At 40.8% G+C, this 27613-nt stretch overlaps 1 protein-coding gene across 4 annotated transcripts; it reads left to right on the forward strand.

Annotated features, from left to right (window-relative positions):
* The first annotated feature begins 413 nt into the window (after window positions 1-413).
* On the forward strand, window positions 414-14998 carry C1GALT1 (core 1 synthase, glycoprotein-N-acetylgalactosamine 3-beta-galactosyltransferase 1). Of its 4 annotated transcripts, none has more exons than XM_036406585.2 (4): window positions 414-493; window positions 6775-7014; window positions 8649-9316; window positions 10521-14998. In XM_036406585.2, the coding sequence occupies exons 2-4, from the start codon at window positions 6792-6794 to the stop codon at window positions 10728-10730; spliced, it is 1101 nt and encodes a 366-aa protein (XP_036262478.1). In that variant the 5' UTR covers window positions 414-493; window positions 6775-6791; the 3' UTR covers window positions 10731-14998. The 4 variants fall into 4 exon arrangements, with proteins under 4 accessions (XP_036262478.1, XP_036262479.1, XP_036262480.1 ...); XM_036406586.2 differs by lacking the exon at window positions 414-493 and adding an exon at window positions 1115-1189; XM_036406587.2 differs by lacking the exon at window positions 414-493 and adding an exon at window positions 1467-1585.
* Window positions 14999-27613: the final 12615 nt, after the last annotated feature.

The raw sequence follows: 27613 nt of genomic DNA on the forward strand, positions 1-27613 counted from the left end.
CAGAAACACTAATGGCCCTCAGCATCGACCAGTCCTTCTCTGCAAGTACCTGCACCCAGTACTTAAAAACCCACACACAAACCCCCCAAACAAACCACAACACAAACCTTCTATCTGTTAAATGCAGAGCTCCATTATCTATCCAATGCTTGCAAAATGCTATTTTTTCAGTTACACTGTAATGAAAAACACCTTCCAAATCTAAATTGCCTCTTATTTAATATGGTTTTTGCCTAAGAAAATCGCCGACAGAAAAACGTCAAGAGCTGTTGGAAAGGTAGGCAGCGTTAGCACAGGGAGATAAGAAGCGATTGCAGAAGGCTCGGTATCCTAGCAACATCCTTGCAGCTGCCTAATGGTATTTTGGAAGAGCAGCGGCTCCAGAGCGGCTGAAGTGAGGGAGATGAGGGGCTGGAGCGCGGCGGAGCTCCGCAGCCCGGCCTGAGCGCCCGGCACTGCCGCTGCCAGGCGGGACCAGGCGGGCGAGAGCGAGGTAACGCGGCGGAGGGGCGGGGGGGCAGCGCTGCCCGGGGCATTTCCCGCCGGCCGTGCCCGCGGAGGCACCGCCGGAGCGCCGCGCCGCTCACCGACTGCCGGGAGCTCCGGGGAGCTGCCGCTCGGCGCTCCTCAGTCGCTCCCGCGCCCTCCCCTTCCCGCCGTGACATTTCTTCCCCGCACCCCTCGAAGTCTGGGCCGAGCCATCACGCGGGGCGGACAGGCCGGCCGCCGCTCTCGCACTGCGGCTTCGGCCTGGGGCGCCCGCCCTCGCCCACCGCCGCAGCCGGGAGGCGCGGGCGCTACTCGCGGCCGGGCCCGGCGGCGTGGCCGGGCTCCCGAGGAGGAAGGGGTGGGTTCCCGTTCCCGTGAAAGGGACCGCGACGGCCGGAGGCGCGGTGCCACGCGGCGACCGCGGCGGGAACGGGGTTAAAGCCGCGCGTACCGGGAGGCCCCGCCCCCGGGCCGCCCGCCGGCCAATCAGCGGGCAGCGGGTAGTGTCCCTGCCGCTCCCCGGCCCGCCCCGGGGCGGCGCGCGGTATGGCGCGGGGCGGGCGCGCGATGGGGCCGGCGGCGCGGGGCGGCGGGGCCGGCGGGGGCCCGGGCCGGGGCCTGCCCTGCGCGCGGACAGCCGGTGCCCGCGCGCTGTCGCGCGGCTGAGCGCGCTCCGGGGCCCCGCGCGGCGGCCCGAGAGGTGAGGGGGGACCGGGCCGGGGCCCGGCAGGCGGCGGCGGGGTCGGGGTCAGGCCGCGGGGCAGCGTCCCGCCCGCGGGACCGGGGCGCTGCGGGTCTCCCCGGCGGCGAGAAGGGACGGCAGGTGCCCGGCTGCGCGCCTGGGAAGGAGAGGCGCCAAAGCAGGGGCATCCCTGGAACAGCGCGAGTCCCCCGGAGCCCAGCGGAGGCAGCACGGTGCCCGGGGAGCCGCCGCGCCCGCCCCCGCCGCGGGGACTTCCTGGGCGGACGCTCGGAGGGAGGGCAGCGCTGGCTGAGGGCTGGGAGCCGGGCTTCGGCCGCGGGCACTTGTTGCCGAAGGACGGCGTCAGCTTTTGGAATGAGGAAGGAGGAGCCAAACCTTCCTTCCAGCTCCCCGGTACTGTGGATTGTTACACGTCTCGTTTCATTGTGGTTGTTGGCCTCCTATGCCGAAGTAGCTTACTTTGATGGTTTGTATTTTCTGGTAGAACAAACAGGAATTAATTTGAAAGGAATGCTCATAACATTGGATATTTGAAGTGAAAGGATACGATCTGTGCTTAGTCGATAGGAAACTGCAGAGGCTCACGGAAATCCTAGATGCAGACAACGTTAGCGAATGCACAACTTGTGCGTTTAGCTGCATTTCAGAAGCATACGAATATACAGAGCAACTAGCAATAAATGTGACTTCAGGAGCAGAAGGTGTGTTTGTACAGCTAGCTACGTTTTTTCCTACGTTTTGGTCGAATTATTCTGATGTGTTGCTTGACTGGTAAGGACGTGGTGGTAGATATCAATTTCATTGCTGATCATGCAGCTCTCAAAGGGCATTTACGTTGTTTCATCATGGGGCCTCAGAGCTTCCCCCTCGATTCCTAAGTAAAGGATACAAGAAAGAATCAGTCCTGTATGTGGGCTTAACTTAATCGAATCTTAAAGTGATTATGGAATGGTAGTGCGGTAAACATGTTTAAAATTAGACTTATGTTCTGCATTCTATAAATTTCAATATCCTAGATATTATGGTTATGGAGGTTTTTGGGGGATTTTTCATTGTTATGTTGTTTTGGGGTTGGGGTATTTCCGCTTGTTTGGTATTTTGTTTAATGTGTTTCTGTACATGGTCCACGTTCATCTGAGTTTGTGTAAAAGTATTAATTTTAAAAGTGGTTGGGTTGTTTTCTTTTGGTGGTGGGGCCAAGCTCTTGCTATGTACTCATATTGCATGGTTTTCCCTTAAATTTCCATTGGCTTGTGGAAGTGACCCAAAGCCCTTATTGGAACAGCAGGGTGAGAGCAGTAATTTAGATGAACATGTTCAAAGGCTCAGCAGCAGGATGCACAGAGGCACAGTGTCATCAGAGGAGTCAGCCCCGGGCTCTGTCACTGGGGAGCCACCAGCCCCCTTGCCCAGGTGTGATGTGCAGCAAGAGCAGTCCCCAGGAGGGCTGTCTGGAACAGCTCACAAGATCGGGGGTTAACTGCCTAGAAAATATGGGTCACATGGGATGCAAGAGAAAAGCATCTTGTGACTGCACAAAATTATGGGGTGCTCCTGGGAGGGACTAAAGGAAGGAGGTTTCAGGAGGAACAAGTATGGGGAAATAAAAGGGCCTGGTCAGTCTGTTTGACTGTGTCCTAGGCCAGATTGCCACAGTGTGTGTCCTCTTTTCTCATTAAGGTGCCTTTCTAGCTGTTCTGCTGGGCAAGAGGATTCCGTGCCCTATTCTCGTGTGCATACTGAGCTCTAAGTGATGCTGGAGATGCACAGTAAGTTGTAGGGATCTCTGTGCCAGCAGTGGAGGGACTGCAGTGAGTGAGGCCCTAAATGCCCAGGAGCTGTGAGCCGCAGGGGCTCGTGTGCCTGCAGTGCCCGTAACAGGGAGAGCAGAGTGTGTGGGCACAGCCTTGGCCAGGATGCCAGCAGGTGCTTGCTCGTGAGTATCACACAGGGCTAGCCAGTGAGCAGGATTAAGAGGCTTGGGAGCCAGGCTTTGAGGCAGCTGTAAGCGTGGCACAGGTACCTGTGAGATCAGAGGGTCATCAGTTTGACAAGGAGCAGGGCTCTGGGGGTCTGAGGATTCAGGCTTGGCTGCTGAATAGGTTGAGGGTCTGAGACCAGGTACAGAGCGTGTGTAGAGACCATGTTGTGTGTGTGTGTATATTCCCCAGTAGCAGGCCCTTGTCCTGGACAGCTGTGGGGAGGAGCAGCATAAGGCCAGGCCATGGTTGTGTCTGCATGAACACTTGTTTTTATCTGTGCTGATCTCTGTGGTCAGCCATGTGTATTTGCATCTTTGCATGCACAGCTCTGGGAATACATCCTCAGCCTGGCTGGATCTGGGCACGTGGAGTTGCAGCAGCCTTGTTGTCAGTGGGCTGCCAGGTTCAGCAGCCCCTAACACAGGAAAAATAGTTTTTCTGTAAGCTTGGAGATGTAGAAATTGTTGACTCAGGAAACCTAAATTTAGAACCGAATCTTCAATGACTCTTACATTGTGATAGAATTTGAAAGTATTTGTTGTTTTGATTGATGTGAATAGGGCTACCTACATGAATATCTAAATATCTGTATTTATTTAAGCTTCCATGATAGAGCAGTGGAACATAAATTAAAATCAAACCTAGCCTTTTGTTGTAGGTGTTTTTTAACATAGTGTGTTTTTTAACTCAAGAAGTAAAAATAGACATTTCCTTCTCTAAATGTCATAGACTTGTAGCAACACAAAATGGTTTGAGTTGGAAGGAAGAATGAACCTTTAAAAATCATCCAGCTCCTTTTAAAATCAAGCCCCTGCCATGAGCAGGGACACCTCTCATTAGCTCAGGTGCCTCAAAGCCTCATCCAGCCTGGCCTTTATTGTTTTGCTTGTCTTCCCCAGAATAAATCCGTGTGTAGAAGAGAATATCAGCAAGGAGTGGGGATGTTTATCATCTGACAGCTGACCTTCCTTTTAGGCATTTTCTGGTTCTTCTAGTGTGATGCTGTAGTGTTATTTTTGCTTCAAGTTAAAGACTCAATTTATGTGAAATATCAAATTTTCATAAAAAATGAAAAATTTCTCTCCTGTTTACCATTGGAGTTTATAGACATGTGGATATACACCCACACATGTTTATAGTGACCTATTCTTTTGTTATAAAATTGATAGAATGATAAGCAGATTATTTTAGGTTGAAAACTGTAATTAGAGGCATTTTGTATCAAATATGAAATACAGCTACTACCTGTCCCAAGAAATCCTCTTTGTGTGTGAAGTACTGCCAAATCAGCTTCTGATTTCCAGTGTGATGGGTGCACTTTTTCCATTTTTCAGCATTTCCAGCACATTTAATTTTTTTTCTATAGAATTCAGTTGTACATAATTTCATACTTAAATGAGCAGCAATTATTTTCAAGTTCTTTTCATTTTTTTTCTTTCCTAGCAAGAGTAATTTTAACAGCTGTTGGAGTAGATAACTGAAATTGTATGGCAGAGAAACACCTAATATTGGAAAGTAGAACAGTGGAAACCTTTTCTTCTAGAAGGTGGTGTAGGTACCCTGTGGGCATGCATGGGTTTGTATATTTCCCCACTTTGAATGTACCAAAAGAAGGCATTGTTTTATTTTGGCCATCTCCCTGTGTATATTGCAAATTTTGAGGGGACTTTGTGGGGAGAGATGGGGAAAGCAAAAACAAAAAAAAATAACCTTATTACAGAAGATCCTTTGCATTGTCATAGGCTGGTTGTGTGCGTGGGCTTTTTTTTTTTTTTTTTTGGAACCTGATAAAAATATTCATGTTTTCTTCTCAATTTAGTGGTGTACAAGACATTGGAAATAAAGCTGTCAGCCAAGGAATTTTTTTAAGGTCTGGGTCACAAATGATTAGACAGTAAGTTTTTTGCTTTGTGACATGATGTCTAAAGGCAATCATTTATCTCCACCAAGATGTAGTACTGAATTTAGGGAAGATTTAATTTGTGCAATTAAAAAATTGCATAATGTGGTTGTTCATATTAAATACCTACAGCTCCTTATCAACCACAGCTGTAATATTTTTTATATACATATGCCCTGTATATTTCTTGATTTTTATTTTGTGCTTTGAGGTGCGTTTTCAGTTTTATTTCCTTTTTCTAGCAGTGTGGAAAGAAAAGCATTACCACATGTAAGAGCTGCTTCACTCTCAAATGTTCTTGATCTGCATGTGTACAGTAAATCTGATGGATTTCTGAAAGTGCCAGCCTAACAAGATGCACACATGTGTTCAGGAGAGCAGAAGAGCAGACAGAAAGCTGGAGTTTGGAGTGTGTGTTGCTGCACAGTGATTGATGCAGCTTGCCTGGGGACAGGCTGTTTCCAATATGTGCCCAGGCAGTGAGAGGAGGGGGTGCAGGCTAAATGAGTTGTTTTGGTGGCTGCAGCTCTTCTCTGATCGATGGTTTTCATTGACACTCTGTGCAGTCCATAATTTTCTTTTTTGAGCTCTCTCATGAGCTAAATTGGGTTCTGCTCACTGTCATTAATAATGGTCCTAATGGAGGGAACATCATTGACTTGTTTGTAAGGCTCTGGCTTGAATTCAGTGTATATTTAATAGTCAATGTTTTTGTAGTTTAGTCATGAGTTATTAGAAAATAACTTTTTCCAAAGATGAAAAGCCTTCAGCAACTTGAAATTGGTTTTCGAGTGTTTAATACATTAAAATTCACACTCATTTTTGACGCATAGAACTCCCTTTATGCAGGCATAGCTGCTGATTTGGTTTAACAAAAATGGTCAGTGAAGTCCTGTAGTTTTTGAGGAGCAAGGGCGGGGCTGATATGAAGGGGTGTTTTTATTACTGGAATACAAAGTTTTTGAAGTGTAGAAGAGGCTTCAAGGCTGATCTACTTGCTTCTTCTCTTCCTTTGAAAGATTAGTGTTTCTATATGAAAATTCAAATGTTGCCTTACTCTCTTTTTCTGAAAGTCAATCCTCAGTAATTCCTAAAAGTGTAAGGACAACTGCCCTACTTTGGGAGTAGATTTGCTTTTATAACTCTTCAAAATCTGCCTGTGATGGACATATGTTAAGAATTCCTGTATTACACATTTGGCTGGAGTTTTAAGAACTTGTGACATTTTGTTTTGTAACAACTTGTGACATTCTGTATTATACATTTTGGCTGGAGTTTTAACATCTTGTGACCATTTTGTATCTTGACCTGTAGATTGCCATCGATCATCATCTCTTAGCTTCATAATAGACTCAGGTATTAGATTTTAAAGTGCAGTTTTGTAGGCTGAAGAGAATAAAAAGTGTATGTATATTACATTTTTATAAAGCTATTGCACTTCAGTGTATACATTCTTGTTTAAATGTTGTAGAAATGTAATTAATAGGTTTTTTTATGTACAGCCACTATCAATGGATGTACAATCTTATATTGATATTTGCATTGCTCTTGGACTTAAATTTCTGTGCAAGCCTGAGGCAGCTGAAACTGAGCTAGATCTGAGTTCTCTGCTTTCAGAGATTTAGTCCTTGATTTCTTCCTATAGTTTTAGATTTGGTTACTATGTTGAGTCTAATGTATTTTTCATTTGGTTTTGACAGTGTCTCACCTTCAGGAGATGGCCGCTTCTAAGTCTTTGATGAACCTTCTAACCTTCACTTTTGGCTCAGCAATAGGATTTTTTGTCTGCTATCTTCTGTTTAGCATTATACTAGAAGAACAGGTTAAGATCCAGCCTCATGTTCTTCACAATGATCCACATGGTCAGCACTCAGCAGATATTGACAACAATCAGCTGCAAGGACAAATGAATTTCAATGCAGATGCTGGACAGCATAAAGGTATTTTGTTATACCTGGCTGGTTAGTAAATGTCCTCTCTTTTCATGCATTGCAAAACGTTGCTTCTTCACTGCCAAGAATTTATATGAATCATTTTTATTCAGTTTCCTCATGTTCAGGTTACATCAAAATAACTTTTTTCTCCTGAGGTCTACTGAATGGTGGTTTTCTTTGTTTACATTTTTTATTTTTTTTTCCTTAGAGTCCAGCTGTTTGTCCAACTTCTGCATCCAGACTTGTGGAGCAGTAACTTCTCAGATGAGCTATTGACACCAAATGGCAGTTTGGCTAAGCAGATATCTTTGCTAGCATTGTAGATGTGGCTGGATTGCTTTTTAGCCTTAAGAAGCTAATTTTGGACAACTTCTAACTTTTGATCTAGCCTCTAAGATAAAGCCAAAATGCAATTTTTTAAAAATCGCTTTTTGGTACAATTAGTAAAACACAGACTTGGAACAGGGGGGCAAAGGGAGTCACTGTGGGCATGATTTGCCAAGCTGATTACACAGCAGTCCAGGCACAGATTGCTGTTTGTAGTCAAAGCCAGAGAAATTCTCTTGCACTCTGGTTATTTTTATTTTTCCAGGGAAGGTAGACCCTTCCAATACTTCAGGAATACTTTTACACTTTATATATTTTATTAAATGAGCTCATTCTAAATCCCAAATACAGAGAGTGTTTGAGTAGGGACAGCTTGGATGAGAAAAATTGTGCTGCAATGCATTTGTTGAAGATGTTAGTAAATAACTTGTTATTTAGACATATTTAAACTCCAAACGTTGTAAGATGAGTGTGTGAGTGTTTCACATGATTGTAGAACATTGTTACAGAGAAATCTGATCTATAGTTGCATAAAGTGTAAGCAGGAATATTTTAGTACCAATTGTGCAGATTTCACTGTCCATGAAATATTCTTGTATGTGAGCTGAAATCTTTCTGTATGTATCGAGTGGAAGTGTTTCTTTAAGAGCAATGAATGCTTTGAAAAACATTGTTTCACACATCTGATAACTGTCTTTATTCTGCTGGATTGGTGCAAATAAAAACATGTTATCAACAATAATAGTAGTTTCATAGTATCCTAAATTACTTAATCTGATAAATTATTTCTGGTTTACCATTTGCTTTATTCTTCAAACACATTTTGCTGGTTTAGAAATATTCATTAGGTTTTTTTCAGTTAACATGAATATATATAAAAGAGCTTATTAGCTCTCTGTGTTGTAATAATTAAGTTCTATTCATTGTGAATGGCAAAAATACTCTGTTTTAAAATTTTCATTAGTCTTCCAAGACCATAAAGAGGTTGCCTGTGAGCAGCTTTTATGTAGAAATCAAGGTTTGCTAAAGCCACACTTCCCTGAACAGACACTCATTTTGATAATAACTCTTACACTCTCCTTTATCTTGTGAAATTGAAATAGCTTTAAGAATTTTAATCTTTGAGAGTCTTGTTTGTTTCCTTCCAGAATCTAGTGTGGAGTTCATTAACTGGTACATTTGGAAGCAAAAGCCTCTTTTCTGTCTGCATGTCTTCTCTATCTAGAAACAGAGTATCTGAGGAGGGGGAGGTTGCTGTTAGTTGTTCGGCAATCATGTCTAATATGGTTTTACGACTTTCCTCTTTTTTTTAGATGAGGATAAAAATATCGCAGAAGGACTGTACCACAAGGTGAAAATACTGTGTTGGGTCATGACTGGACCTCAAAATCTAGAAAAGAAAGCCAAGCATGTTAAGGCCACTTGGGCCCAACGCTGTAATAAAGTACTTTTTATGAGCTCTGAGGAAAATAAAGACTTCCCAGCTGTGGGCCTAGAAACCAAAGAAGGCAGGGATCAACTGTACTGGAAGACTATTAAAGCTTTTCAATACGTATATGACCATTATTTTGATGATGCTGATTGGTTTATGAAAGCAGATGATGATACATATGTTATATTGGACAATTTGAGATGGCTTCTTTCAAAATACAGTCCTGAGCAACCGATATACTTCGGGAGAAGGTTTAAGCCTTATGTGAAACAGGGCTATATGAGTGGAGGAGCAGGATATGTTCTGAGCAAAGAAGCTCTGAAGAGATTTGTTGCTGCATTTAAAACGAACAAATGCACTCACAGTTCCTCCATTGAAGATCTGGCACTAGGAAAATGCATGGAGATCATCAATGTGGAAGCAGGAGATTCTAGGGATACAAGTGGCAGAGAAACCTTTCATCCGTTCGTTCCAGAACATCACTTAATCAGAGGATACCTACCAAAAACATTCTGGTACTGGAATTACAATTACTATCCTGCTGTAGAGGTAAGTCCTGAGGAGCCTGGTATCCATTTTGTCAAGTGCATCTTACGATGTGTGTGAGTGTGTGATGTGTGAATTAGCATTAGGTGAAAGAATTCAAAAGCAGGATTTGGAAGTTTTACATATTAAAGCTGAAAAAGAATCTGATTCTTCAGTAGATTTTTTTCATTGTAAAGCAGCAATCTATTTTTGTACTTGTATTCAGCAGCTAAAGCATTTCTGTAGCTTACACCAGCTGTAAGACACTGTATTAAGTGTGTCAGGAGGCAGCAGCTTTAGCGAAGGCTGCAGTGCCTGGGTGGCTGAGCTGTGGACAGTTCCATCTGTAACTGATTCAGAATGGAAATTGCCCGTGTGGTCCTGTCCTGTCCTACCTGTGCTTGGACAGAGACACATCATCTGGTGACAAAGTCAAACTATATTGATCAAACTTCATAAGTATTGAAAGAATGACAGTTACGTAGCAATTGTTCTCTTTGGTGTCTTTAAATATTTAATCTTCATTCCAGTTGGATTTGAAATATTAGCAACTCTGCAATCAAAGCTGCTGAGAAAAGAAACCCCAAAACTGTGCTCCAGGAAAGTGTTCTCAAACTTGAGCTATAAAATATAAGTTGTGACAAATGTGTTAACAACGATCCTATAGCTCTTAATAATGTCAATGAAATCAAGACATTTAAAACAAAGTTCTGCAATTACTTGTTACAGGTTTTTGTCAGTAGGAAGTTAGATACTGACAATACTGCCAAACTGTATAATATGTCAACACAAACAGGTGCAGGTACACACACATTTTGTTTTCACATTCTGTCTGGATGCTGACATAAGTAACAGGCATTTATTGTTTCATATATCAGTGTTACTCATTTAGGCCTGCTTGCTGCTTCTTTGTGCTGTTTAAACCCCAGCATCAAAAATTAAAAATGGAAAAGCGGAAAACCTCTGACGTTAATGAAGGCAGCTAGTTTTTTCACTGGCTTGATCACAGGAGCAAGAGACTTTGTCAGCTTCATTTTGGAAAGATGCCTTGGCAGATATGTCTGGTACATTTTGCTTGCCTAACATTAACTTTTGAAGTATACATATGACTGATAGTAGTGGAGTTCTTACCATTAAATCAAGTATTTCTTTGAATTCTCCCCAGATCTTTAATCCAGGGCATGCTTGGCCATTCTTGCTGATTGTTTTGCTTTGTTTTGTGTTTCAGGGTCCTGGATGCTGCTCTGATCTAGCAGTTTCATTCCACTATGTTGACTCTGTGACTATGTATCATTTGGAATATTTGATTTATCATCTTCGTCCATATGGGTATTTGTATAGGTACAATCCTGATTCATCAAAGAATCCAGAAGAGCAGAGCAAAAATGAAGCACTGGAGAATGATCAAAAGCTAAAGCAAAAAACTTCTGAGCGCTAATTGGACTTTGAAAAAACCAAAAAGAAGCCAGTACAATGAGTAAGAGTCTCCTCAAACTTGTGCATGAAGCTTGTGGACTGAAATTACTCCTGGTGATTCTTATTTCAAAAATCAAGTTGGCAGCACTTCCTGTCACCGTGTGTACAATAGAGCCTGGTGCTGGCTCTGACTGCTTGGGATGGTGTGACCTTGCAGCTCTGCCCACAAAGATTTGGGGCCCTAAAGCTGTGAATTTGGAGGTTGCTGTGCTACAATAATATTTGGGAGAATTTGTATGAAAATCATAGTGGACAGGTTCACAGATGATCGTACCCCATTTCTGTTCCTTTTTCTGTTCTCCTCTATTTCCTTTCCATTAAGTCAGTTCTAATATTAGAAATTGGATGCGGCCCAGTCAAATACATCATGATGGCTTTCTGAAGTATTCTCAACCTCTTGAAGTCACTTTCTGTACCTTGCCCTAAAAGTAAGGCAGAGACATGGAATTAGATTCTCCAGTCTGCTTTGCCTTAACAACAGAGTGGCAGAATTTCAGCCACAAGATTAATCTGAATTGTTTGAGAAACAGAATTCACTGCTATGAATTACTTATAAAGTTTTAAATTCTGTTGTGGAAAACAATATCAAGTTTTTGGGGAGGAATACTCTTCTGGAGAGAAACCAGAAACAGTTACTGTGTTTAAATTGCTGAGGTGATGCAAGCTGCTTACATATTTGCCTCTGGCTTTTTTTTTTTTTTTTTTTTCCAGTTTTATTAACTTGTCCTTTTGGTTGAATGGATATAAAAATTCGTCTTAGCATTTCTCAGCCTAAGGTAGATGCTTTTGAAAATAAAAATCTGTCTTCTATTCTTTCATCCCACCTGCCACATAAACCCAGAAGAATAGTACCTTAGTGAAGTTGCATTGTAACAACTTGGTTTCAGCCACTATTATAATTAGTTTGTTTCCATTTTAATTTTCACTAGAGGTTAAAATTCTCAGATAGAGAAATGTCCTATTTTAAAACAGCACCAAAGCCAGTTTATTTGGTTGAAGTACTTAATTTCACTTTTCTGAACATTTTTTTCTTCCACTTTAAAATTTTTTTTCTGTATTTGCTTCTTGTTACCTTTTCAGCACGAAGTGTTAAATGATCCTTTTTTTCACTGTTTTTGGAGCTGAAGTGCATAGTTATTCATGTAAGCAGGCCTGAATGCAGGAATCTTTCAAAGTGCATTAACTTTTTCCACTACTTCATAAGTATCTCTGCCTTTTAACTGGAAACACTTTCTAGGTGTGGGACAAAATGGTTATTTTAATTACTGATTTTTTTTCAGAGGTCAAATGTATGTTTCATAGAGTTAATATAAAACTTTCTGGTTTTTTCCTTTTCAAATTAAGCGAATAGCAGTATGGAGAATGGGATTAAGAGTGACATGTTGTGTTTTATTCCACACTTGAACAGAAGTTTCTTCATATTTTTGTTATTTTTCACCTTCATCATATTGATGAATTTGGACATAACCTAATTACCTCCAGTCTTTGTTTTTAAAAGGGCACATAGTGGTAGCAGACAGCCTTATTTACTACTGCTGGTCCTTCAGGATGTTCCTGGAAGATGATGTTACCATAAAGTACTGGAATTTTTTTTTTCCCAAAGGTAGTTCTAGTACAGATTGGAGTTCTTTCTGTTGTCCAACAGTAAAGTCATTACTTTCTTTCTGAGCATTGCTCTGCAGCACGATGGTAATTACTGAAACAGCTCATGGTGTTGAAATGCTGCATGCATCTTCTCTGCCTGAATGTGGGCCGAGTTCATCCTTCAGGTATTGGTTAAATTGTTCCTGCAGGGTTAAATCTGTTGGTCTTTATGAGCAGCACTGCTTCTCAAGTACTGATAGGGACACGAGCTTTATTTTACGTTAATTCACTTAATTAGACCATTATAACTGCATTGGTTAAAGCAAGGAAAAAGTCACCAGTTTGCTGTAGTCAGAGGGATGCTTGTCCAGAGGACAGTGGATGTTAACATGCTGAAAGGCGCTTCCTTCTGTGAGCTAAATGTTTATCCCACATGCAGCACAAACCAATTGTATTGTGAAATCCATATGGAATTGATAACTCCAATGGCATTGTTCAAACAAGCAGTTAAAATATTCAGGAGTACTTAAAGAAGTTACAAAATGAAATTGAGATCCCAACCTAATCTCTTTGTAAATTCAGCCCATGTAAAAGATATGTTGAGCTACTGTACAGTTCCTTTATTTCTTTCTTCTTCAGTTCATCCATGGGGATTTAAAGATTTTCTACCACAACAGGCAGAACTAATCCTGCATATTTTCTGCAGATTTGTGTCGTTTGTTTGCCCTGTGCTGTCCCGTGAAGCATTTCCTCTTCATGTTCCTTACTGCCCTGACTATCCTGTCTCTGGCTTTCCAGTTTCATCCAGCATGTCTCAGGCAGACAGGAGGAAGCAGGATATTTGAGCCCCACACAGGTTGTTTGCTGGGATAACAAGGTAAACCAGCCACTGCTGAGCTCAGGGTGAAGCCTTTTCTCAGCAGCAGTTCTAGTTCTTATCTGCTGCCCAGCTGAGGCTTGTGGGTTTAGCAGAGCAGGGTGGGAATACCCCCTTCCACAAAATGTGCAGGACCACAGAGAGACTGGAAAAGTAAAGGAGCAAGTTCCCTTTCTGAAGGGAGTAAGCCTAAGGACACGCTGCCTTGTGAGAAATGGGTGGCCTGTCTGGAGAAATAAGTAGCCTCTTCTTCAAATGTCAGCTTTTGTTGTAAAGTGTCCTTGTGCATAGGCCTCTGAATCTATTTCTTTTGCCTTTATAATAGCACTGCAAAGAATTGTTTCTCTTTCCAGACGAGCTAGAAAAGTATCAGGTTTTACATTCTGTGATTATAACAGAGACCTGTTGTTCTCTGTTGAATTTTATTGCCATAACCATGAGCTGATACCTCTGAAATAATTGGTTTCTATCTCACTGCCTTCAGAAGCCTCAGTGGACAAGGTTGGAATGTGAACAGTATAATTTTCATGCACAGTATTACACTAATATTAGTAGTCTGCTATTTCACTCTCAGGTCTTTGTGCTTTGAGAAAGTATTTACCGAGTTTGAGAATTTTTGCAGCCCAAGGAGACTGTATTTCAGATGGAGAGACTTCCTGAGGCACAGCAACATGGGCTTACTTAGGCCATGCAGATTATTTCTCTGTGGTTTGGTTTCTGAAAGAGGTTTCTTGATTTTCTAAAACCTAAAAGCTTTCCTTGGCACCATAGTGATTTAAATTACTCATCTAAAATTTTTGAACTATTTTCTTGAAATTACTAGGCAGTGGATGTGGGAGTGTCCCCATGTGTGACAGAGTAACATTTTAACTTAGTGGTTAAATGTGATTTTACTTAAGAAAGTGGTTAATATGATTTCACTTCAGGAAAGATTGACAATGGCAAGAAGTTACTTTCTGATCACTAGTCTTAATCAGAGGGGAGTATTAGTGTTTGTTTGCAGAGGAGAGTATTAATCTTTGTTTGCAGAAAAAGACCAATTTTAATCTTCTTTTACTCCCAATTAATTTTTGCAGTCTGTGTTATTTAAGAGATTACACTCTGGTGATTATACCATCTCATTTTGTGGAAGCTCTTTTCACAGTACTTTTGCCTTTAAGGGCACTGTCTTTGCTTTGCTTTGGTGGGGGTGTATATTAAAAATCACTTTTTCTTCGGCTGTTACCATTTGATCTGTCACGCTTGCAGAAGTATAAATGTCAGTGTTTGAGTAGCTGATAGACCTCTTATAAATGCTTTGTTATCTGAGCAGGGTGTTTTGTCTTTGTATGACAGAAAAGTGTGGGTTATTTCTCTGCTGTACCTGTTACTGATGCTGATAGTGCACGCACAGATAAAAATAGACCCCTCAATACAGGACCACTGGGAAAGGCAGTCTTTGTCCTTTTCTGTCAAGAAATCTGTGGAACTCCAAAAGTGTAATTTGCTTTGTTTTACCATATTGTATTTAAAATACTCCACAAATGTTGTTAATAGTCTAAAAGAATTAAATATTGCTGCTGGACAGTATGCTCCACTTAAAACCTGTGAATGTTTCACTTTGCAATTATAGATACTTGTGTTCCTAATGGCAGATAAAAGTTGGTGATTTGTCTGGAATGGTCACCATATGGATTTGTTTCTTAAATACCTTCTTTGAAGTGCCTTTGACCAATTTTTAGCATCAAAATTAAGTTGAGAATTGAATAAATAAAATAAGTTATCTCATACACAGTTCATGTCTGTCTTCATTTACACCTTCTGCATGCTAGTGGTGTTGCATAGCAGCACAGTCTAGTCTAATAAAAATGTCCTTGCTTTTCTCTAGGGTGGGTACAGGAAATTCAAAAAGCTTTTCTCACTTGTTATGATTCTATGATTCTATATTTATGCTATTAACAAAATAGCAAGCTACCCAGAAAACAAAGATAGTAGATTTTTAAAGTGTAAAATGATTAAATGCTAGTACCAGATTCACATAAACAGGCAGCTGTTTCTGCATTGTCCTGATTCTTCAGTGTCTCCATATTATTACAGATTCCTGAGTGAACTGACTACAACTGATATCTCAGAAATAAAGCAAAACTGTCCAAAATTAACCATCTTGTTAAAAAAAATATTCTTTCAGTGAACCTCTTATTTCTGAAAAAAAAAAAGACCTGTTAAAATTTGAAAGTTGTGCTTTCTAGTCTAAATGTTTGTGCAGAACAGCATTCAGCAGTAAAAGTGCTGGCACTTGGACAGCTGGGAGGTGTCTTCACATCTGGAACTCTGGTTGTTGGACGAGGTGTTGGCAGAAGCACAGTACAGCTGTGTGTCATTACCTTAAGTACTGTAATAGACCCTGCTAATACTATTAACCCGGATTAATTAACTGTTTCATTTCAAAGTGCAGGAAATGGGTCACAACTGTTTAACTGAGCTCAAAAGCTGGGATATTTAAGGGAACAAGAGCCAATTGAACAGACCGTAAAAGCTCCTGTCAAGTTTCAGGCGAAGGTTATGCTTTTATGTGGTGCTGCTGCTGTAACTTACAAATTGTCAGGATCAGGCTACATCCAATACATTGCAGGGCAGTGCAAGGGCTGGAGGAAAGCAAAAGCTACAGCTGCTACACTGGATAAAAACTGTTTCATAAGTGTGGGTTTGCTTTGCTTGCTTTTTGGATTTTTAAAATATTAATATATAACAGACTCACCCATTTGATTACCAGAAGTTGCAGGCACAGTGAATTGTCCACAAATGACGGTAAGCTCTCGTAGCCAGCTCACAGAAAGCTTCATTTGCTCAAGGGAATTTTCCTAGAGCTCTTCCCTGTGCACTAGTGCCAACTAAAAAGTAAGCAAACATTTTACACCCAGGAACTGCTATGTTTGTTCTAAGCTGCAGGAAGATAAGCCTCTGTGTTGCTCATTCCAGCTCTCGCTCCTGAATGTTTAGCAGCCTGTCTTCCTTTCTGACAATGTTTCACCTTAATAAAGCCCTTCCATGGGTTCCTGAAATTTGGTGGTGAGGAGCTTTTTCTGACTTGTATGAAGAGTAAGTGAGAAAATCAGAGCTCTGCAGTGAACATTTTCACTGTTACACATGTATAGAAATTTAAGACAGACTTGGGAAAACAGATGGATGGTGGGATCTCACTTCTAGGTTAGGGTGATATTTGGCATTTTTAAAGGGAAAGTGGTTATTTAATTCAGAAATGTAGCCTGAGGTCTTCATTTTTTTCAACTTTCTAACATACAGTCCAAGACATCTTAAAATGCCAATAAAAATAAACTGTAACGATTTTTTTGTTGCTGGTTAGTAACTAGCCCCTGTTCTGTTGTGTAAAATGTTGCTCCTTTGTTGTGATACTACAGGACCAGTACAGTCCCTTTTTTTCCTCCTCCCCCAGAAATGCTCTTCCATAAGCTTTCTTTTATTTAGGGAGGCTGAAGCCTCAGGTTTTAGAGTCTGCACTGTAGTGACCAAAGCATTATCCAGATCTGTGTTACACACCTGTGGGGATAAGAAAGTGTCAATTCTTTTGCCATAGCTTAGATGTTCCCTTCTTTGGAGGTGTGATTTGTCTTTTAAACGTTCCTATCCTTTCTCCTTCCTTTTAGTTTCCTTTTTCTGTCAGTGGTTGCACCACTGATCTGCAAAGTGCTGTTTGAGGAGTACATGGTACCAATGGGAGCTGAAGCTGTGTATGATCCACAGACAGACCTGTCTGCAGTAAACTTACTGACTTACAGCAGGTTTTAAAGTCAGCCTAAAGCAAATCACTTCAAAGCAAGAGTCGGAGCCAGGTTCTATCACTTAGTGCTTAAAATACTTCTCAGTTTGGTAGGATGGACAGGTGGACTGGCTGGAGATTCCAGCAGCTAGTTGTGCTAAAGAAGCATGAAAAATCTTTTCCTTGGGAGGAGGGAATTATTTGTAGCAATGTTGTCTGGAAAGGAACACAAGCTTTCCAACTGTCTTCTAAGTGTTGCTGAAGTCACTATCTTACTTTTCACTTTTGCACAGAGGTGAACAGTCTTAGAAAGATGACCACATGAAAATAGAGTTTCAAATTTGTATCTGAATAGAGATGGGAGTTTCACGGGACTGTTTGTTACATCAAAAGTTTCTGTGAGCAGCTTATTTATTTCATGTAAACTCTGCTTTACTTGAGTAGGTGTGTAAGTTTGCAGTACTGTTCTTCAGTGGTACAACACCAAACTGTGATGTCTGTAAACACACCACTTTGGCATCTTGAAGTCAAAAAGGCTGGTTTGCTTCTTTGAATTTCTAACCTGGCTTCCAGCAACTCCTTGGCACCTTCTCATTCCCCTCCTAGGATAAAATTCTAAGTGGCTGCAAGCAAAGGAGCTCTGTCAATAGCTTCAGTCACCTAAAGGACCATATCAGCCTTGTGCTGCTACTTCCCAGTTCCACCCTGTGCTTTCAATGTTCCCCAACAGAGCTGGATCCTGCATGGTCTCAGGGTGTCAAGGTTTTGACTCTTCCTCCTCTGTCAAAGAACAGATAAAAAAAGACTTAGGAATTAATGTGCATTCCATGCACCTTTAAAACCTTGGATTTTTTGTTGGGTTTTTTCTTTCACTGTCCCACATGAGTTCTTAACTGTGAATCACTCAAATGTTGTGCAATTAATGCTGGCTTCCTGCTTCCTGCCCCTGGAGATGGAAAGCATAAGATTTAACATAAATGTTAACTTAGGGCCAAGTGAGTACTTGGCAGAAATCAAAACAAATAGATAGGTCTCTAATTTTTTTAATGCATGTTTTATTCAATCTAGTTACTCTAAATGTGAGAGTACTGTTGAATATCTGTTCTCTGACTATTTCTCAAGTGGAGGATGTGGCTGTAAACTAGAGCCTATATCCTTCCTAAATTTGTAATCCAGTTGAGCACTCTGCAGGGATTTATCCTAAATCAAATGAAAATCACACCTGAGGGCTTGAAATTTTCCCGGCACAGGAGTGTGCTTCACCAGCATTTGACCATTTACCATTGAAAACAGCAGGTTTCACATATTCCACTGTAGGATCTGTTGAAATCATAGCTGAAATATGGTTAATGTTTCAAGGACAGGTAGGGTAATCATGTCTAAACCAAATTTTCAAACATCATTTAGAAAAGCAAACTGCTGTTCAGAAGCTGGCAGTGCTTCCCTGGGGATAATGAAGCCTTTGTTCCTGTTCCTGACCAATGTTACTCAGGAGTATTTGTAGAGAATAGGCGGTGTCTGTTTACCCAGATTAAAACATCACTTGTCAGTCTAATCAACAGCATCCTGCTTTTAAACTATTTCCCTGCCAGCCAGCTTGGGCTCCGTGCACTTTATCTTTGCCAGCTTCCAAAGCTGCATTTCATATATCTTGTTCAGAGTCATTCAAGGAAATATTTCCCAAAAGGCACTGGACATGTCTTCTTTTTGGGGAAGCTTCATGATGTCTAAATGCAGAAATTGTCTTATCAAACATAGAAGTTGTCTTATCAAATGTAGATATGAAATATGCACAAATTGGTTCCCAGCGGGAGAAGTCTCATGCATGAGCTCTATCTTCTTGCTTTAAACTATACAAAAGTAGCATTTGAGTCTCATTAGTAATTGTACAACTACTAGTACTTTCTCCAGGAGAATAAGTTAGATTCACAGAGCCTTGATTATTTCATATAAGCCTATTATAATTGCACAAAATTCCCAGTTATGCCAGTCCATGTGTTGGCCAGAACTTCTTGTTCAAGAAGTGTCAGCAATTCCAACTGAGAATCAGAGCCTTATAGATGTGTGGTGGCTCTCTGGGTTGATCTGGTCTTTGCAGCAAACAGTTTCAGTGTTGCTGAATTATTTTTTGTTTGTTTCATTTTGTGAGTCAGAGTTGTAGATTTTACACATATTTTAAAAGCAAAAACTTTCTAAAAGATCCATAGGTATTGGTGGTGAGCTGCCACCCTGAACTCTCAGTCCTTGGAAGTCTCATAAAAGTGGAGGGAGCATGAGTTTCTCTTACATGTAGCATCTAGGAATTTTATTCTTCACTTTAGGGCAAAATGAGGAAACTATTACAAATGTTTAACAGTATGAAAAAAAACCCAAAACATAAAAGAATGGTTGGAAAAAATTTGCTGTGTCCTATTAGCCACACATATTTGTGGGCTGGATGTCTGGGCCCAGGAGAGACTGAGAAAGCTGTTGCAACATATAAATCAACCAAAAACATTAGGAGGTTTCCTATGGCTTTTGCAGTTAAACAAAGTTTAATTACACATGTTCAGCTGGACCAGCTAGTCCTTTGACTTTTAAATATATAATTGTGTATGCAGGAGTATTGTTTCTAAGATGAGCATGAGGTAAGAAAACGCTGGTATGAAGAATGTGTATGTCCCATGCTAGTTATCAGTCAGTAATGGAGAGACTCTAAAAGGACTGAAGTGAGGACAACCCCTTTTGATTTTACTTCTTTGTAATGTGCTTGGATGGCTGAACTCCAAAATGTTCCAGCAGGAGCACTTCATCAAGGGAACACCTTCACAGTGGGTTTTCTGCACAGCTTCTTGCTCCCTGCTGCCAGTCAGCACATTCTGTATTTAGTACCTGCCTGACCTCTCCCCCTGACTGCCCTCAGGAGCTTTGGACTGTTCAAGAGGGTCAGGTTTGAGGATGAGACTCACTTCCCCAGGATATTTGCCTGGGGAAGGAGTGTAGAAGCTTGAGTAAGGCAACCTGACCTTGTAGTTGACTTTCCTTTGAGAGGGAATCCTGAATAGACTGGATGATTTCTGTGGTCTTTTCCTACCTGAATTTTCCTACAATCCTAGAAGCGTCAGCTTTGCACATGTTTTGCACCTCCATGTTTTACCTTCAGCTCCTCCATGTCTTTTCTTGTTAGTCCCTGCTGCTGCTTTGCATTCAGCTCCCTTCTGCAGCCCACAGAGCCCCTGCCTGACCATCAGCAGTGCTGGATCGTGCCCACCTCACCCTTTGAGCCTTCATGTTCTCCCTTTGCTTCCAGAGCAACAGTGGTATTGTGAAAGTTCTGCTTGTCATTCTGAGTAGCACTACACTAAGCATTTCCTTCTAGTCCCATATTATAGAAGGGTGGTTAAAATATCTTTTGTGTCTGTGCCATTTCCATTACGTGGGAAAGGAATTGTTCTGTTAGATTGCCCGACTAACTACAGGGTGAGTTTGCCTTCCTTCCAGTGTTGTGTCCTGGTTAGTGCACATGGGGGTTTATGGGTCTAAAAGTCCTTTTGTCTGTCCCTGTACAATCACCATGCCTATTGCTTGCTGAACAATGATCTTGCATTTCCTTGGTATTGATAACCCTGGTATTGGCACAGTTCCTTTTTCTGTTACAAAAGCTTCTAATCTCTGAGGAGAGATTAGAAGGAGGTAGCTGCTGTTAAAAATGATGACTATAGGCAACATGAGAACAGGATCCAAAATGTTTTTTAAGTAATAAAGTGGGCCCAGTGCTGCTTGTAGCACCTGTGCATAACTTAAGCCCAGTGCTTATGAATTATTTGCAATTCTTAAAAAGCACATGCATAAAGACCAGGAAACAAATGCAACAAGGCAGGAAACACTTTCTCTTGGTCTTCATTCAGCATTATGCTGATATTTAGCATTTCACTGCTGTTTCAAAATGCACCTGCTCAGTATTAGAGCAAGAAGCAAGCTGGTTAAAGAAAGCACAGCCAGCATCCAAAAACTGTAAGTTGAGACCCACAGGAGGAAATGTCCAAATAAATGCTTGCTACCCTCTGGTAAGCAGCTGGCAAGTAACTGCCTGAGAGGAGGTGAAGATCATGGATTAACAGAATATTCTGAGTTGGCAGGGATCCACAAGGACCAAAGTCCAACTCCTGGTCCTGCACAGGACCAGCCCCAAGAGTCATGCCGAGTCATGCCAAATCCTGAGGGCATTGTCCAAACACTTCCTGAACTCTGTCAGGCTTCGTGCTGTGACACTTCCCTCAGGAGCCTGTTTCAGTGCCCAACTACCTTCTGGGTAAAGAACCTTTTCCTAATATCCAATTTAAACCTCCCCTGACACAACTTCAGGCCACTCCCTAGGGTGCTGTCCCTGGTCACTACAGAGAAGATCAGCGTCTGCCCCTTCTTTGCACCTCATGAAGAAGCTGGAGACAAAGGAGTGCTACCAGCATGTCACAAGTGTGAAAATCAACATTCACCTGGGGGTAAGAATGACCTGATGAGACTGTTTGAATGAATTTTATATCACAAATAACTTCCAGATCTGATAATAATGCTGCCCTCTCCTATTGCAGCTGTGTGATTAAGAGGTAGTGCTGGAGTGGGCTCCCATGACAGAACAAGATGCTACAGAAAAAAGTCTTAAGATAATTAAAGTAAAAATATTTCCCTGTGCAAAATGTACCAATTAAAAAGAAAAAAAAAAAGATGAGTTTAGTGAAATGATGTTCTGAACGAAGCCTTGTTCTCAGGGCTGTAACATCAGAAAGCTTTGCAGAGAATGGGTGTGCTGGGCCATGGCCAGTTTGAGCTGACTGGAGGGGTGGGTTCAGCCTGTGCCCCAGGCTGTATTCAGGACCGGTCATGCTGGGTGTGTCAAGGCACAACCCAAAAGCAGAGTCTGAAATTTTTACTCTTGTTTCAAACCTCCTGCACCACCTTGGACTCTGGAGCCCTTAACTTTTTTTTTATTGACTAATTGTTAGAATTTTTTTCTTCATTTGCCAGACTCAGCAGTATTGCAATAGATATGGATGGAGGGGGTTTCTGCCAGGGGATTCACAGTCTGATTATGGGGTGTGCTGCTCTTTGGCTTTCATGCTATGGTACAGTGAATACAAGCCCTTTTACAGCTGTGTTCCTGCTTAGTGTAAATACCTTGGCCCTGCAATGCTCAGAATCTGGTTTGTGGAACATCCTGTTTACACAATGTTCAGGTTAAGCCAGTTTTAAGACAACTTACAAATTTGCCAAGGAGACCATGAAGCAGCTACAGTGGCCTGTAGAAAATGTAAGTTGTGAGATGAATTAAGAGGCAATTTAAGCAGCTTCTGCTGCTGAGCTGAGTTTTGGAAGTTGTTACTTTGATATTCCTTCTAAAAACCTGTTGATGTCTCACTGTTTGTTTTACAGAGGCATTTTGTTGTTTTCCTCCTGGTGGCACTGCAGGATAACACTGTGGTCCTTGGGGCCCTGTACTGCAGCTGCATCATTTAAGATGCTGGGATATCTTCTTGCTGACTCAAGTTCTGTTATGCTTGACTTGAGGACCAGTACAACACCCTTACTCCATGATAACTTATAACTTACTTGGTGGGACCCATGTTGGATGATTTTCTCCTCTTAAAAAGGAAAAAGCTTCAACCAGCTTATGAACTGTAAACAAATCAGACACATCACTGAGAGTGTAAAAAATCTCAAAAAAGCCAGATAAATTCTCAACAACTCTGCTCAAAGGATGGTTTTCACTCAGACACATTCACTTGTATCCTTTAGAATGTCCAGCAAGTACTGTGACTTTTGATTGACTATATTGGTTCATATGGAAAAAGAATGGAAGATTTCTACTTGGAAACATGATTGTTCCCTTCAGGAAGAACATGGTGCTGCCTCCAGCACTGCCCTCATCAGTATACTTTCCAGTTATTACAGATATTGTGTATTTTGGCAGCCTTTGACTCAAGTCACTTATGATGTGTTCAGTTACATGGTGTGCAGACTAAAAACATCCAGTCATAGTCCTCTGAGGGAGCTTGAAATGAAAATATTAATCTTCAAACCCAGATTTTATATGTGAATCTCATCATGTGTTAATTAATTTGAAAATACTGCCTCTCTGGTCAGCAGAAATATACCTTACCTATTAATTTACAATGTAGTTAAGACTGATAGAAACTATCCTTTGAGAAAACATGATGCACTAGGGAGTTGCCCTAAATGAAGTAAGAAGTAGCTGAAATTACCAATTATGTCATGAATGTAATCAGAAGAATTACTAGCTATTTGCTTTCCATGGAAAAATCTGTCCCCAGCCTCAATCCCCACACCCATGCTTGTGTGCTCAGCCAGCCCAAGGCACCCCACGGGCAGCAGGCAGCAACCAGGCCACAAAATCCCTGAAATCCTCTAAGCTCTCCAGTGCTGAGCATCTCTCTCCCCTGCAGCCTTGTTGCCCTGATTTTTTAAGATTTTTCTAAGCCTTCTGATGTTTACATTCTTGTCACGAATGTATGAACTTTCTCACACACTTTCTGTAAATAACTTATTGTTTTACATTCTTTTATAGAGGAAGAGATATTTGATGGACTGTTGGTTTGTCCAGTGTCATTGGAGAGGTGGCACTTTCACCCTCCAATCCACTGTCACTTTAAAAAATCTATAAATGTCAGAAAATAAACTTCCCTTTTTTACCTTGAGAACAGTGGTGTGTGCGCGTCGTGTTATTTCGTGTCTTATATTGACACAACCCCTCTTCCCAGCCTCTGTTTCTGAAGGCACATCCTGGGGGCCTTTCTGATTTATTGATCAGCTTTTTACTGCTCTGGCAGTTTTTTTTTTTAAGTGTTCTGAAAGCTTTAAACTGTTGAGACAGGAGCACCAGTCAAAATTCCAGCAGCATTTGGGATTAGCTTAGGTATTTTAAAGCTAATCCAAAACTCTTTGGGGGTTTTACTCACATGTTGAGCTTTTGCTTGCCAGATTTATTCTTGTCAAAGCACTTATTGACCACTCCTTTTATAATAAGAAATGGTTTCTTTGTGCCCCAGGGCTAACCATGCCAGATGTTGGTGATCCCTTTTGCCAAACCAATAAAATGCAAAAAATCTCCCTTCTCCCTCCCTGTCCACATGTAGGGAGGTTACAGCTGCTAAAAGCAGAGACTGTGGGACAATGGGCTCTCCTTCTTTTGTCTTACAAATTGCTCTAAAATAGGTCTTACATACATTAGAATGCCAAAATAGAAAATCTTTATGGATTACAGAGCATTTGACTGAATTTCTACATATTCCTGGTTAGGAAAAAAAGTCACACTTCAGTAGCATTTGGCTAAAAATTTGAGTTTCACTTATCCCTAAAGCTTAGAACTGATTTTGTCTCATGAAAAAATATAATAATTCTCCTGGAAGTAAAGACCCTTATATTTAAGGCAGTCTTAAGTAAACAAATCTAGTAACTAAATATAATTTATAATTCATATTTTGTTGTCTATCTACCAAGTATGGCAGCTGAGATGTCTGCTTACAGTTGCCTGTGGAATTTCAAAACCTTGACCTGCTGCAGATTGGCTTCAGCAGCACCTGGAAGAGTTCTACAACTGGGAAGGTAAAATGTCAGCCTAGAGAGATAAAATTATTCTAAAGAATGATTGATAAGAAGCTGCAGGAGGAATAACAGTAATGTCTAAGATCTCAGTGCTGAACTTATATTTTCTCATGTGTCAGCAAAAAACCTGCTCTACTTGCAGGTAGAGCTGGGGTGTCCCAGGCCACACACCTGCCCATGAGTGCTTTGGCCCTTTCACTGAGGGGTGGAGGAGAAGGAGGAGTTATTTGTTTTGTTAATAACAAAGAATCATCAGGTTACCTATGAGAACATGTTTGTAACTCTGTGCTGTGATGCCCTTGCAAGCTTTGGGAAGGGTGTTCTGTATGTACAAATGGTATCAAAAGAGTTCAGGAAGCAACCAAGGAAGTGTGGGAATGTGGCACCAAATCTATACTGTCCATAAAATGTTTTCTTACAAATGGGGATATTGGTCTCAGCCATGCTATAAATAGCATAATTTTTAAGTAACCTTTTTCTCCTTCTTTATTTTTCTTTTTCTTTCCATTTTTCCTTCCAGGGAATGTCTTTGATGGCAAGTTCCAAATGAGGAAACATATCAATCAGTTTTCCAAGGATGTTCAAAAGTGCAGTGCAGGAAATGTTGCATATCTTCAGTCAATTAAGGGTAACAGAGAGGAAATTTGAAGATGTAAAAGAAACAGAGGAGTTTCAGACAGCAGGATGGTCAATGCAGAGGCAGTGTTATTAATGTTTGAGTGAGTCCTAGGGACAGACAGTGAGTGAACTAGGTTAAGGCAAAAGATTAATTCTGTTTGATAATTGTGAACAAGAGAGTGGTAGAGCTTCTCAAAGTAAAAAGCTGCTGCTGTTCTTTGCTGAGCAAATGAAACACTATTTTCCTGTTAATTTTCTGAGTGTTTATCTGAACTCTTAGAATCAAGGATGTCAGAAAAAGAATTGATCTTATAATGATCAGTTCTATAGAAAAGCCTGTTATTCACTACTCTTAGCTTTCATGGTTTATAGCATTTGGCCTGGTCTAGTAGAAGATTTAAGGATTTAAGGATTAAACTATTCTAGCTTTTAAAATTGCCCGTGACAAAAATAAAGGGTTTGTTTGCCTGTGAAAACTGCAATTCTCTCAGCAATGATCTTGTAGATTTGACACTAGTCGGGAATAAACCAGTGGATGTTTGGCAAGCAGGGCCCTCTCCTGGTTCATTGCCCCATGACAGCCTCGGGAAGGCAGAGCTGGGTGAGGAGACAGGGGAGCCAGTGCTGCCAGTCCCTGCTGATGCAGATTTAGGGAAGAGTCCTTTCAGGAGGGACTTATGTGCTTTTCCATGGTTTGCTAAATGTCTGAGCATACATTCAGAGTTTTCAGTCTGGAGCTACACAGAAAGACCTGAACAGAAAAGGATGTTCATTTCAGGATAATCTGATTTGAACAGCATACAACTTTCAAAACAACCTTATAGCTTCACTTTTCCCTCTTTGCTACAAAAGGTTTAGTCAACTCTACATGAAAGTGGAAAATAAAGCAGTGGTCTTTTTTATAACCCTGGTTTAACTGCATTAAAACAAGTCCTTGTATGCATGTTAAAGAGTGACTGCTTATTTTATACCCTTGTTAAGTATCAAATGATTTCACTATTTGTACTAAAGCTTGTCAGCTTTACCAGAAAGGTTTTCAATAAACTTTATAGAAGATATTGCAAACCCATAACCTACATCTTCATATTTATTCCCAAGCTCATTATCCCGAGTATTTTTTAGACAGATGTATCTCTTTGTCTGGAGATCTGGAGCTGAACACACAGCTAATTCCATCCCTGAAGCAACTGCCCAAGCATGCAAGATTAAAACAGTTTTTGAAAGATCCTGCAGATTCTCATTCTCTCTTGCAATTCTAGTGGGCTTTGCTGCTGTGTGTTTCCAGGTGCAGCTAAATGTAAAATGTTCCTGGTAGGAATAAGGGGATCTTCATAGAATGCATAGTACAAGATAATATCTTTCAGTTTTACTGTTCCATGTCACACAGAAATTAATTGTGCCCTTGGAGGTTTTTTGAATGATCATCATGTTATTATATTATCACATTATAGTTCTGAGGATAAGAATAGGATGTTTTCTGGGGCTGCTCTCAGTTTTTTTTCAATTTCTAACCTGAAACTTATTTAAAAGGCCAGATTTTTGGGATAAAAATTAAAAACTTTAAACTCTACTTCAAGCACAGTTTTCCACAGAATTAGGTTTGCATCCTATTTGCTGCAAAACAAGTTCATTTTGCAAAGTACATCCTGTCATTTATTTACAAATTGTGCAAGTCAGTGTTTGAACATATCAAGAGTTGTCCATACAGCCTGTGTAGATTCTATTATTTTGTTTACAAAGAAATAATGATGCTTGACTCTTAATCAGGTATTACTTCCCAATTTAATAATATTTGTCATTTTCAGTTTTAACAATGAGCTCATATAGGGTTATGGCTAAAAGCAGAATGGATATCAGTAAACATTAATGCATATCTTTCAGTGCTTTTCCCTTTTTTAGTTTAGTAGCATATATTAGAGTATTAGACTGAAATAACTCTTTATTTTTTAACCTAGAGGGCCTGAGAAATTGAAATGTACTGACTAGCTTAAAGGACATGAAGAACCCAGTTTTTAATGCAATTCTAAATGAAAGTCCAACCTTTACAATTGAAACTATTATATTGATGTTAATCCAAGTGTGCTTTAATAATGGAAAAAAACCCTCTCTAATTACCCATAGCTGTGTTACTTACATTCCAAAGAAGAACTCTAATCAATGGAAATCTTTATTCATGTCTCTAAATGCTGTATTAATAGTGCTAATTTCAGGAACTACTTACTATTGTTTAAATCTAGAGCATATTTTATTCTTCCATGAGACTAAGAGACCTTGGCCATTAAAAACCAAGTGTAAACACTTTTGATATTTTAATCCTAAAAATAGAATCTCATTATTCCCATGTTCAGTAGTATCAAGTTACTGTAAATTCAGAGGGAAAAGGTATGTCCCTGTGCGTGTGTATGTGTGA

The sequence above is a fragment of the Molothrus ater genome, chromosome 1 (assembly GCF_012460135.2).
Source record: "Molothrus ater isolate BHLD 08-10-18 breed brown headed cowbird chromosome 1, BPBGC_Mater_1.1, whole genome shotgun sequence".
Lineage (NCBI taxonomy): Eukaryota > Metazoa > Chordata > Aves > Passeriformes > Icteridae > Molothrus > Molothrus ater.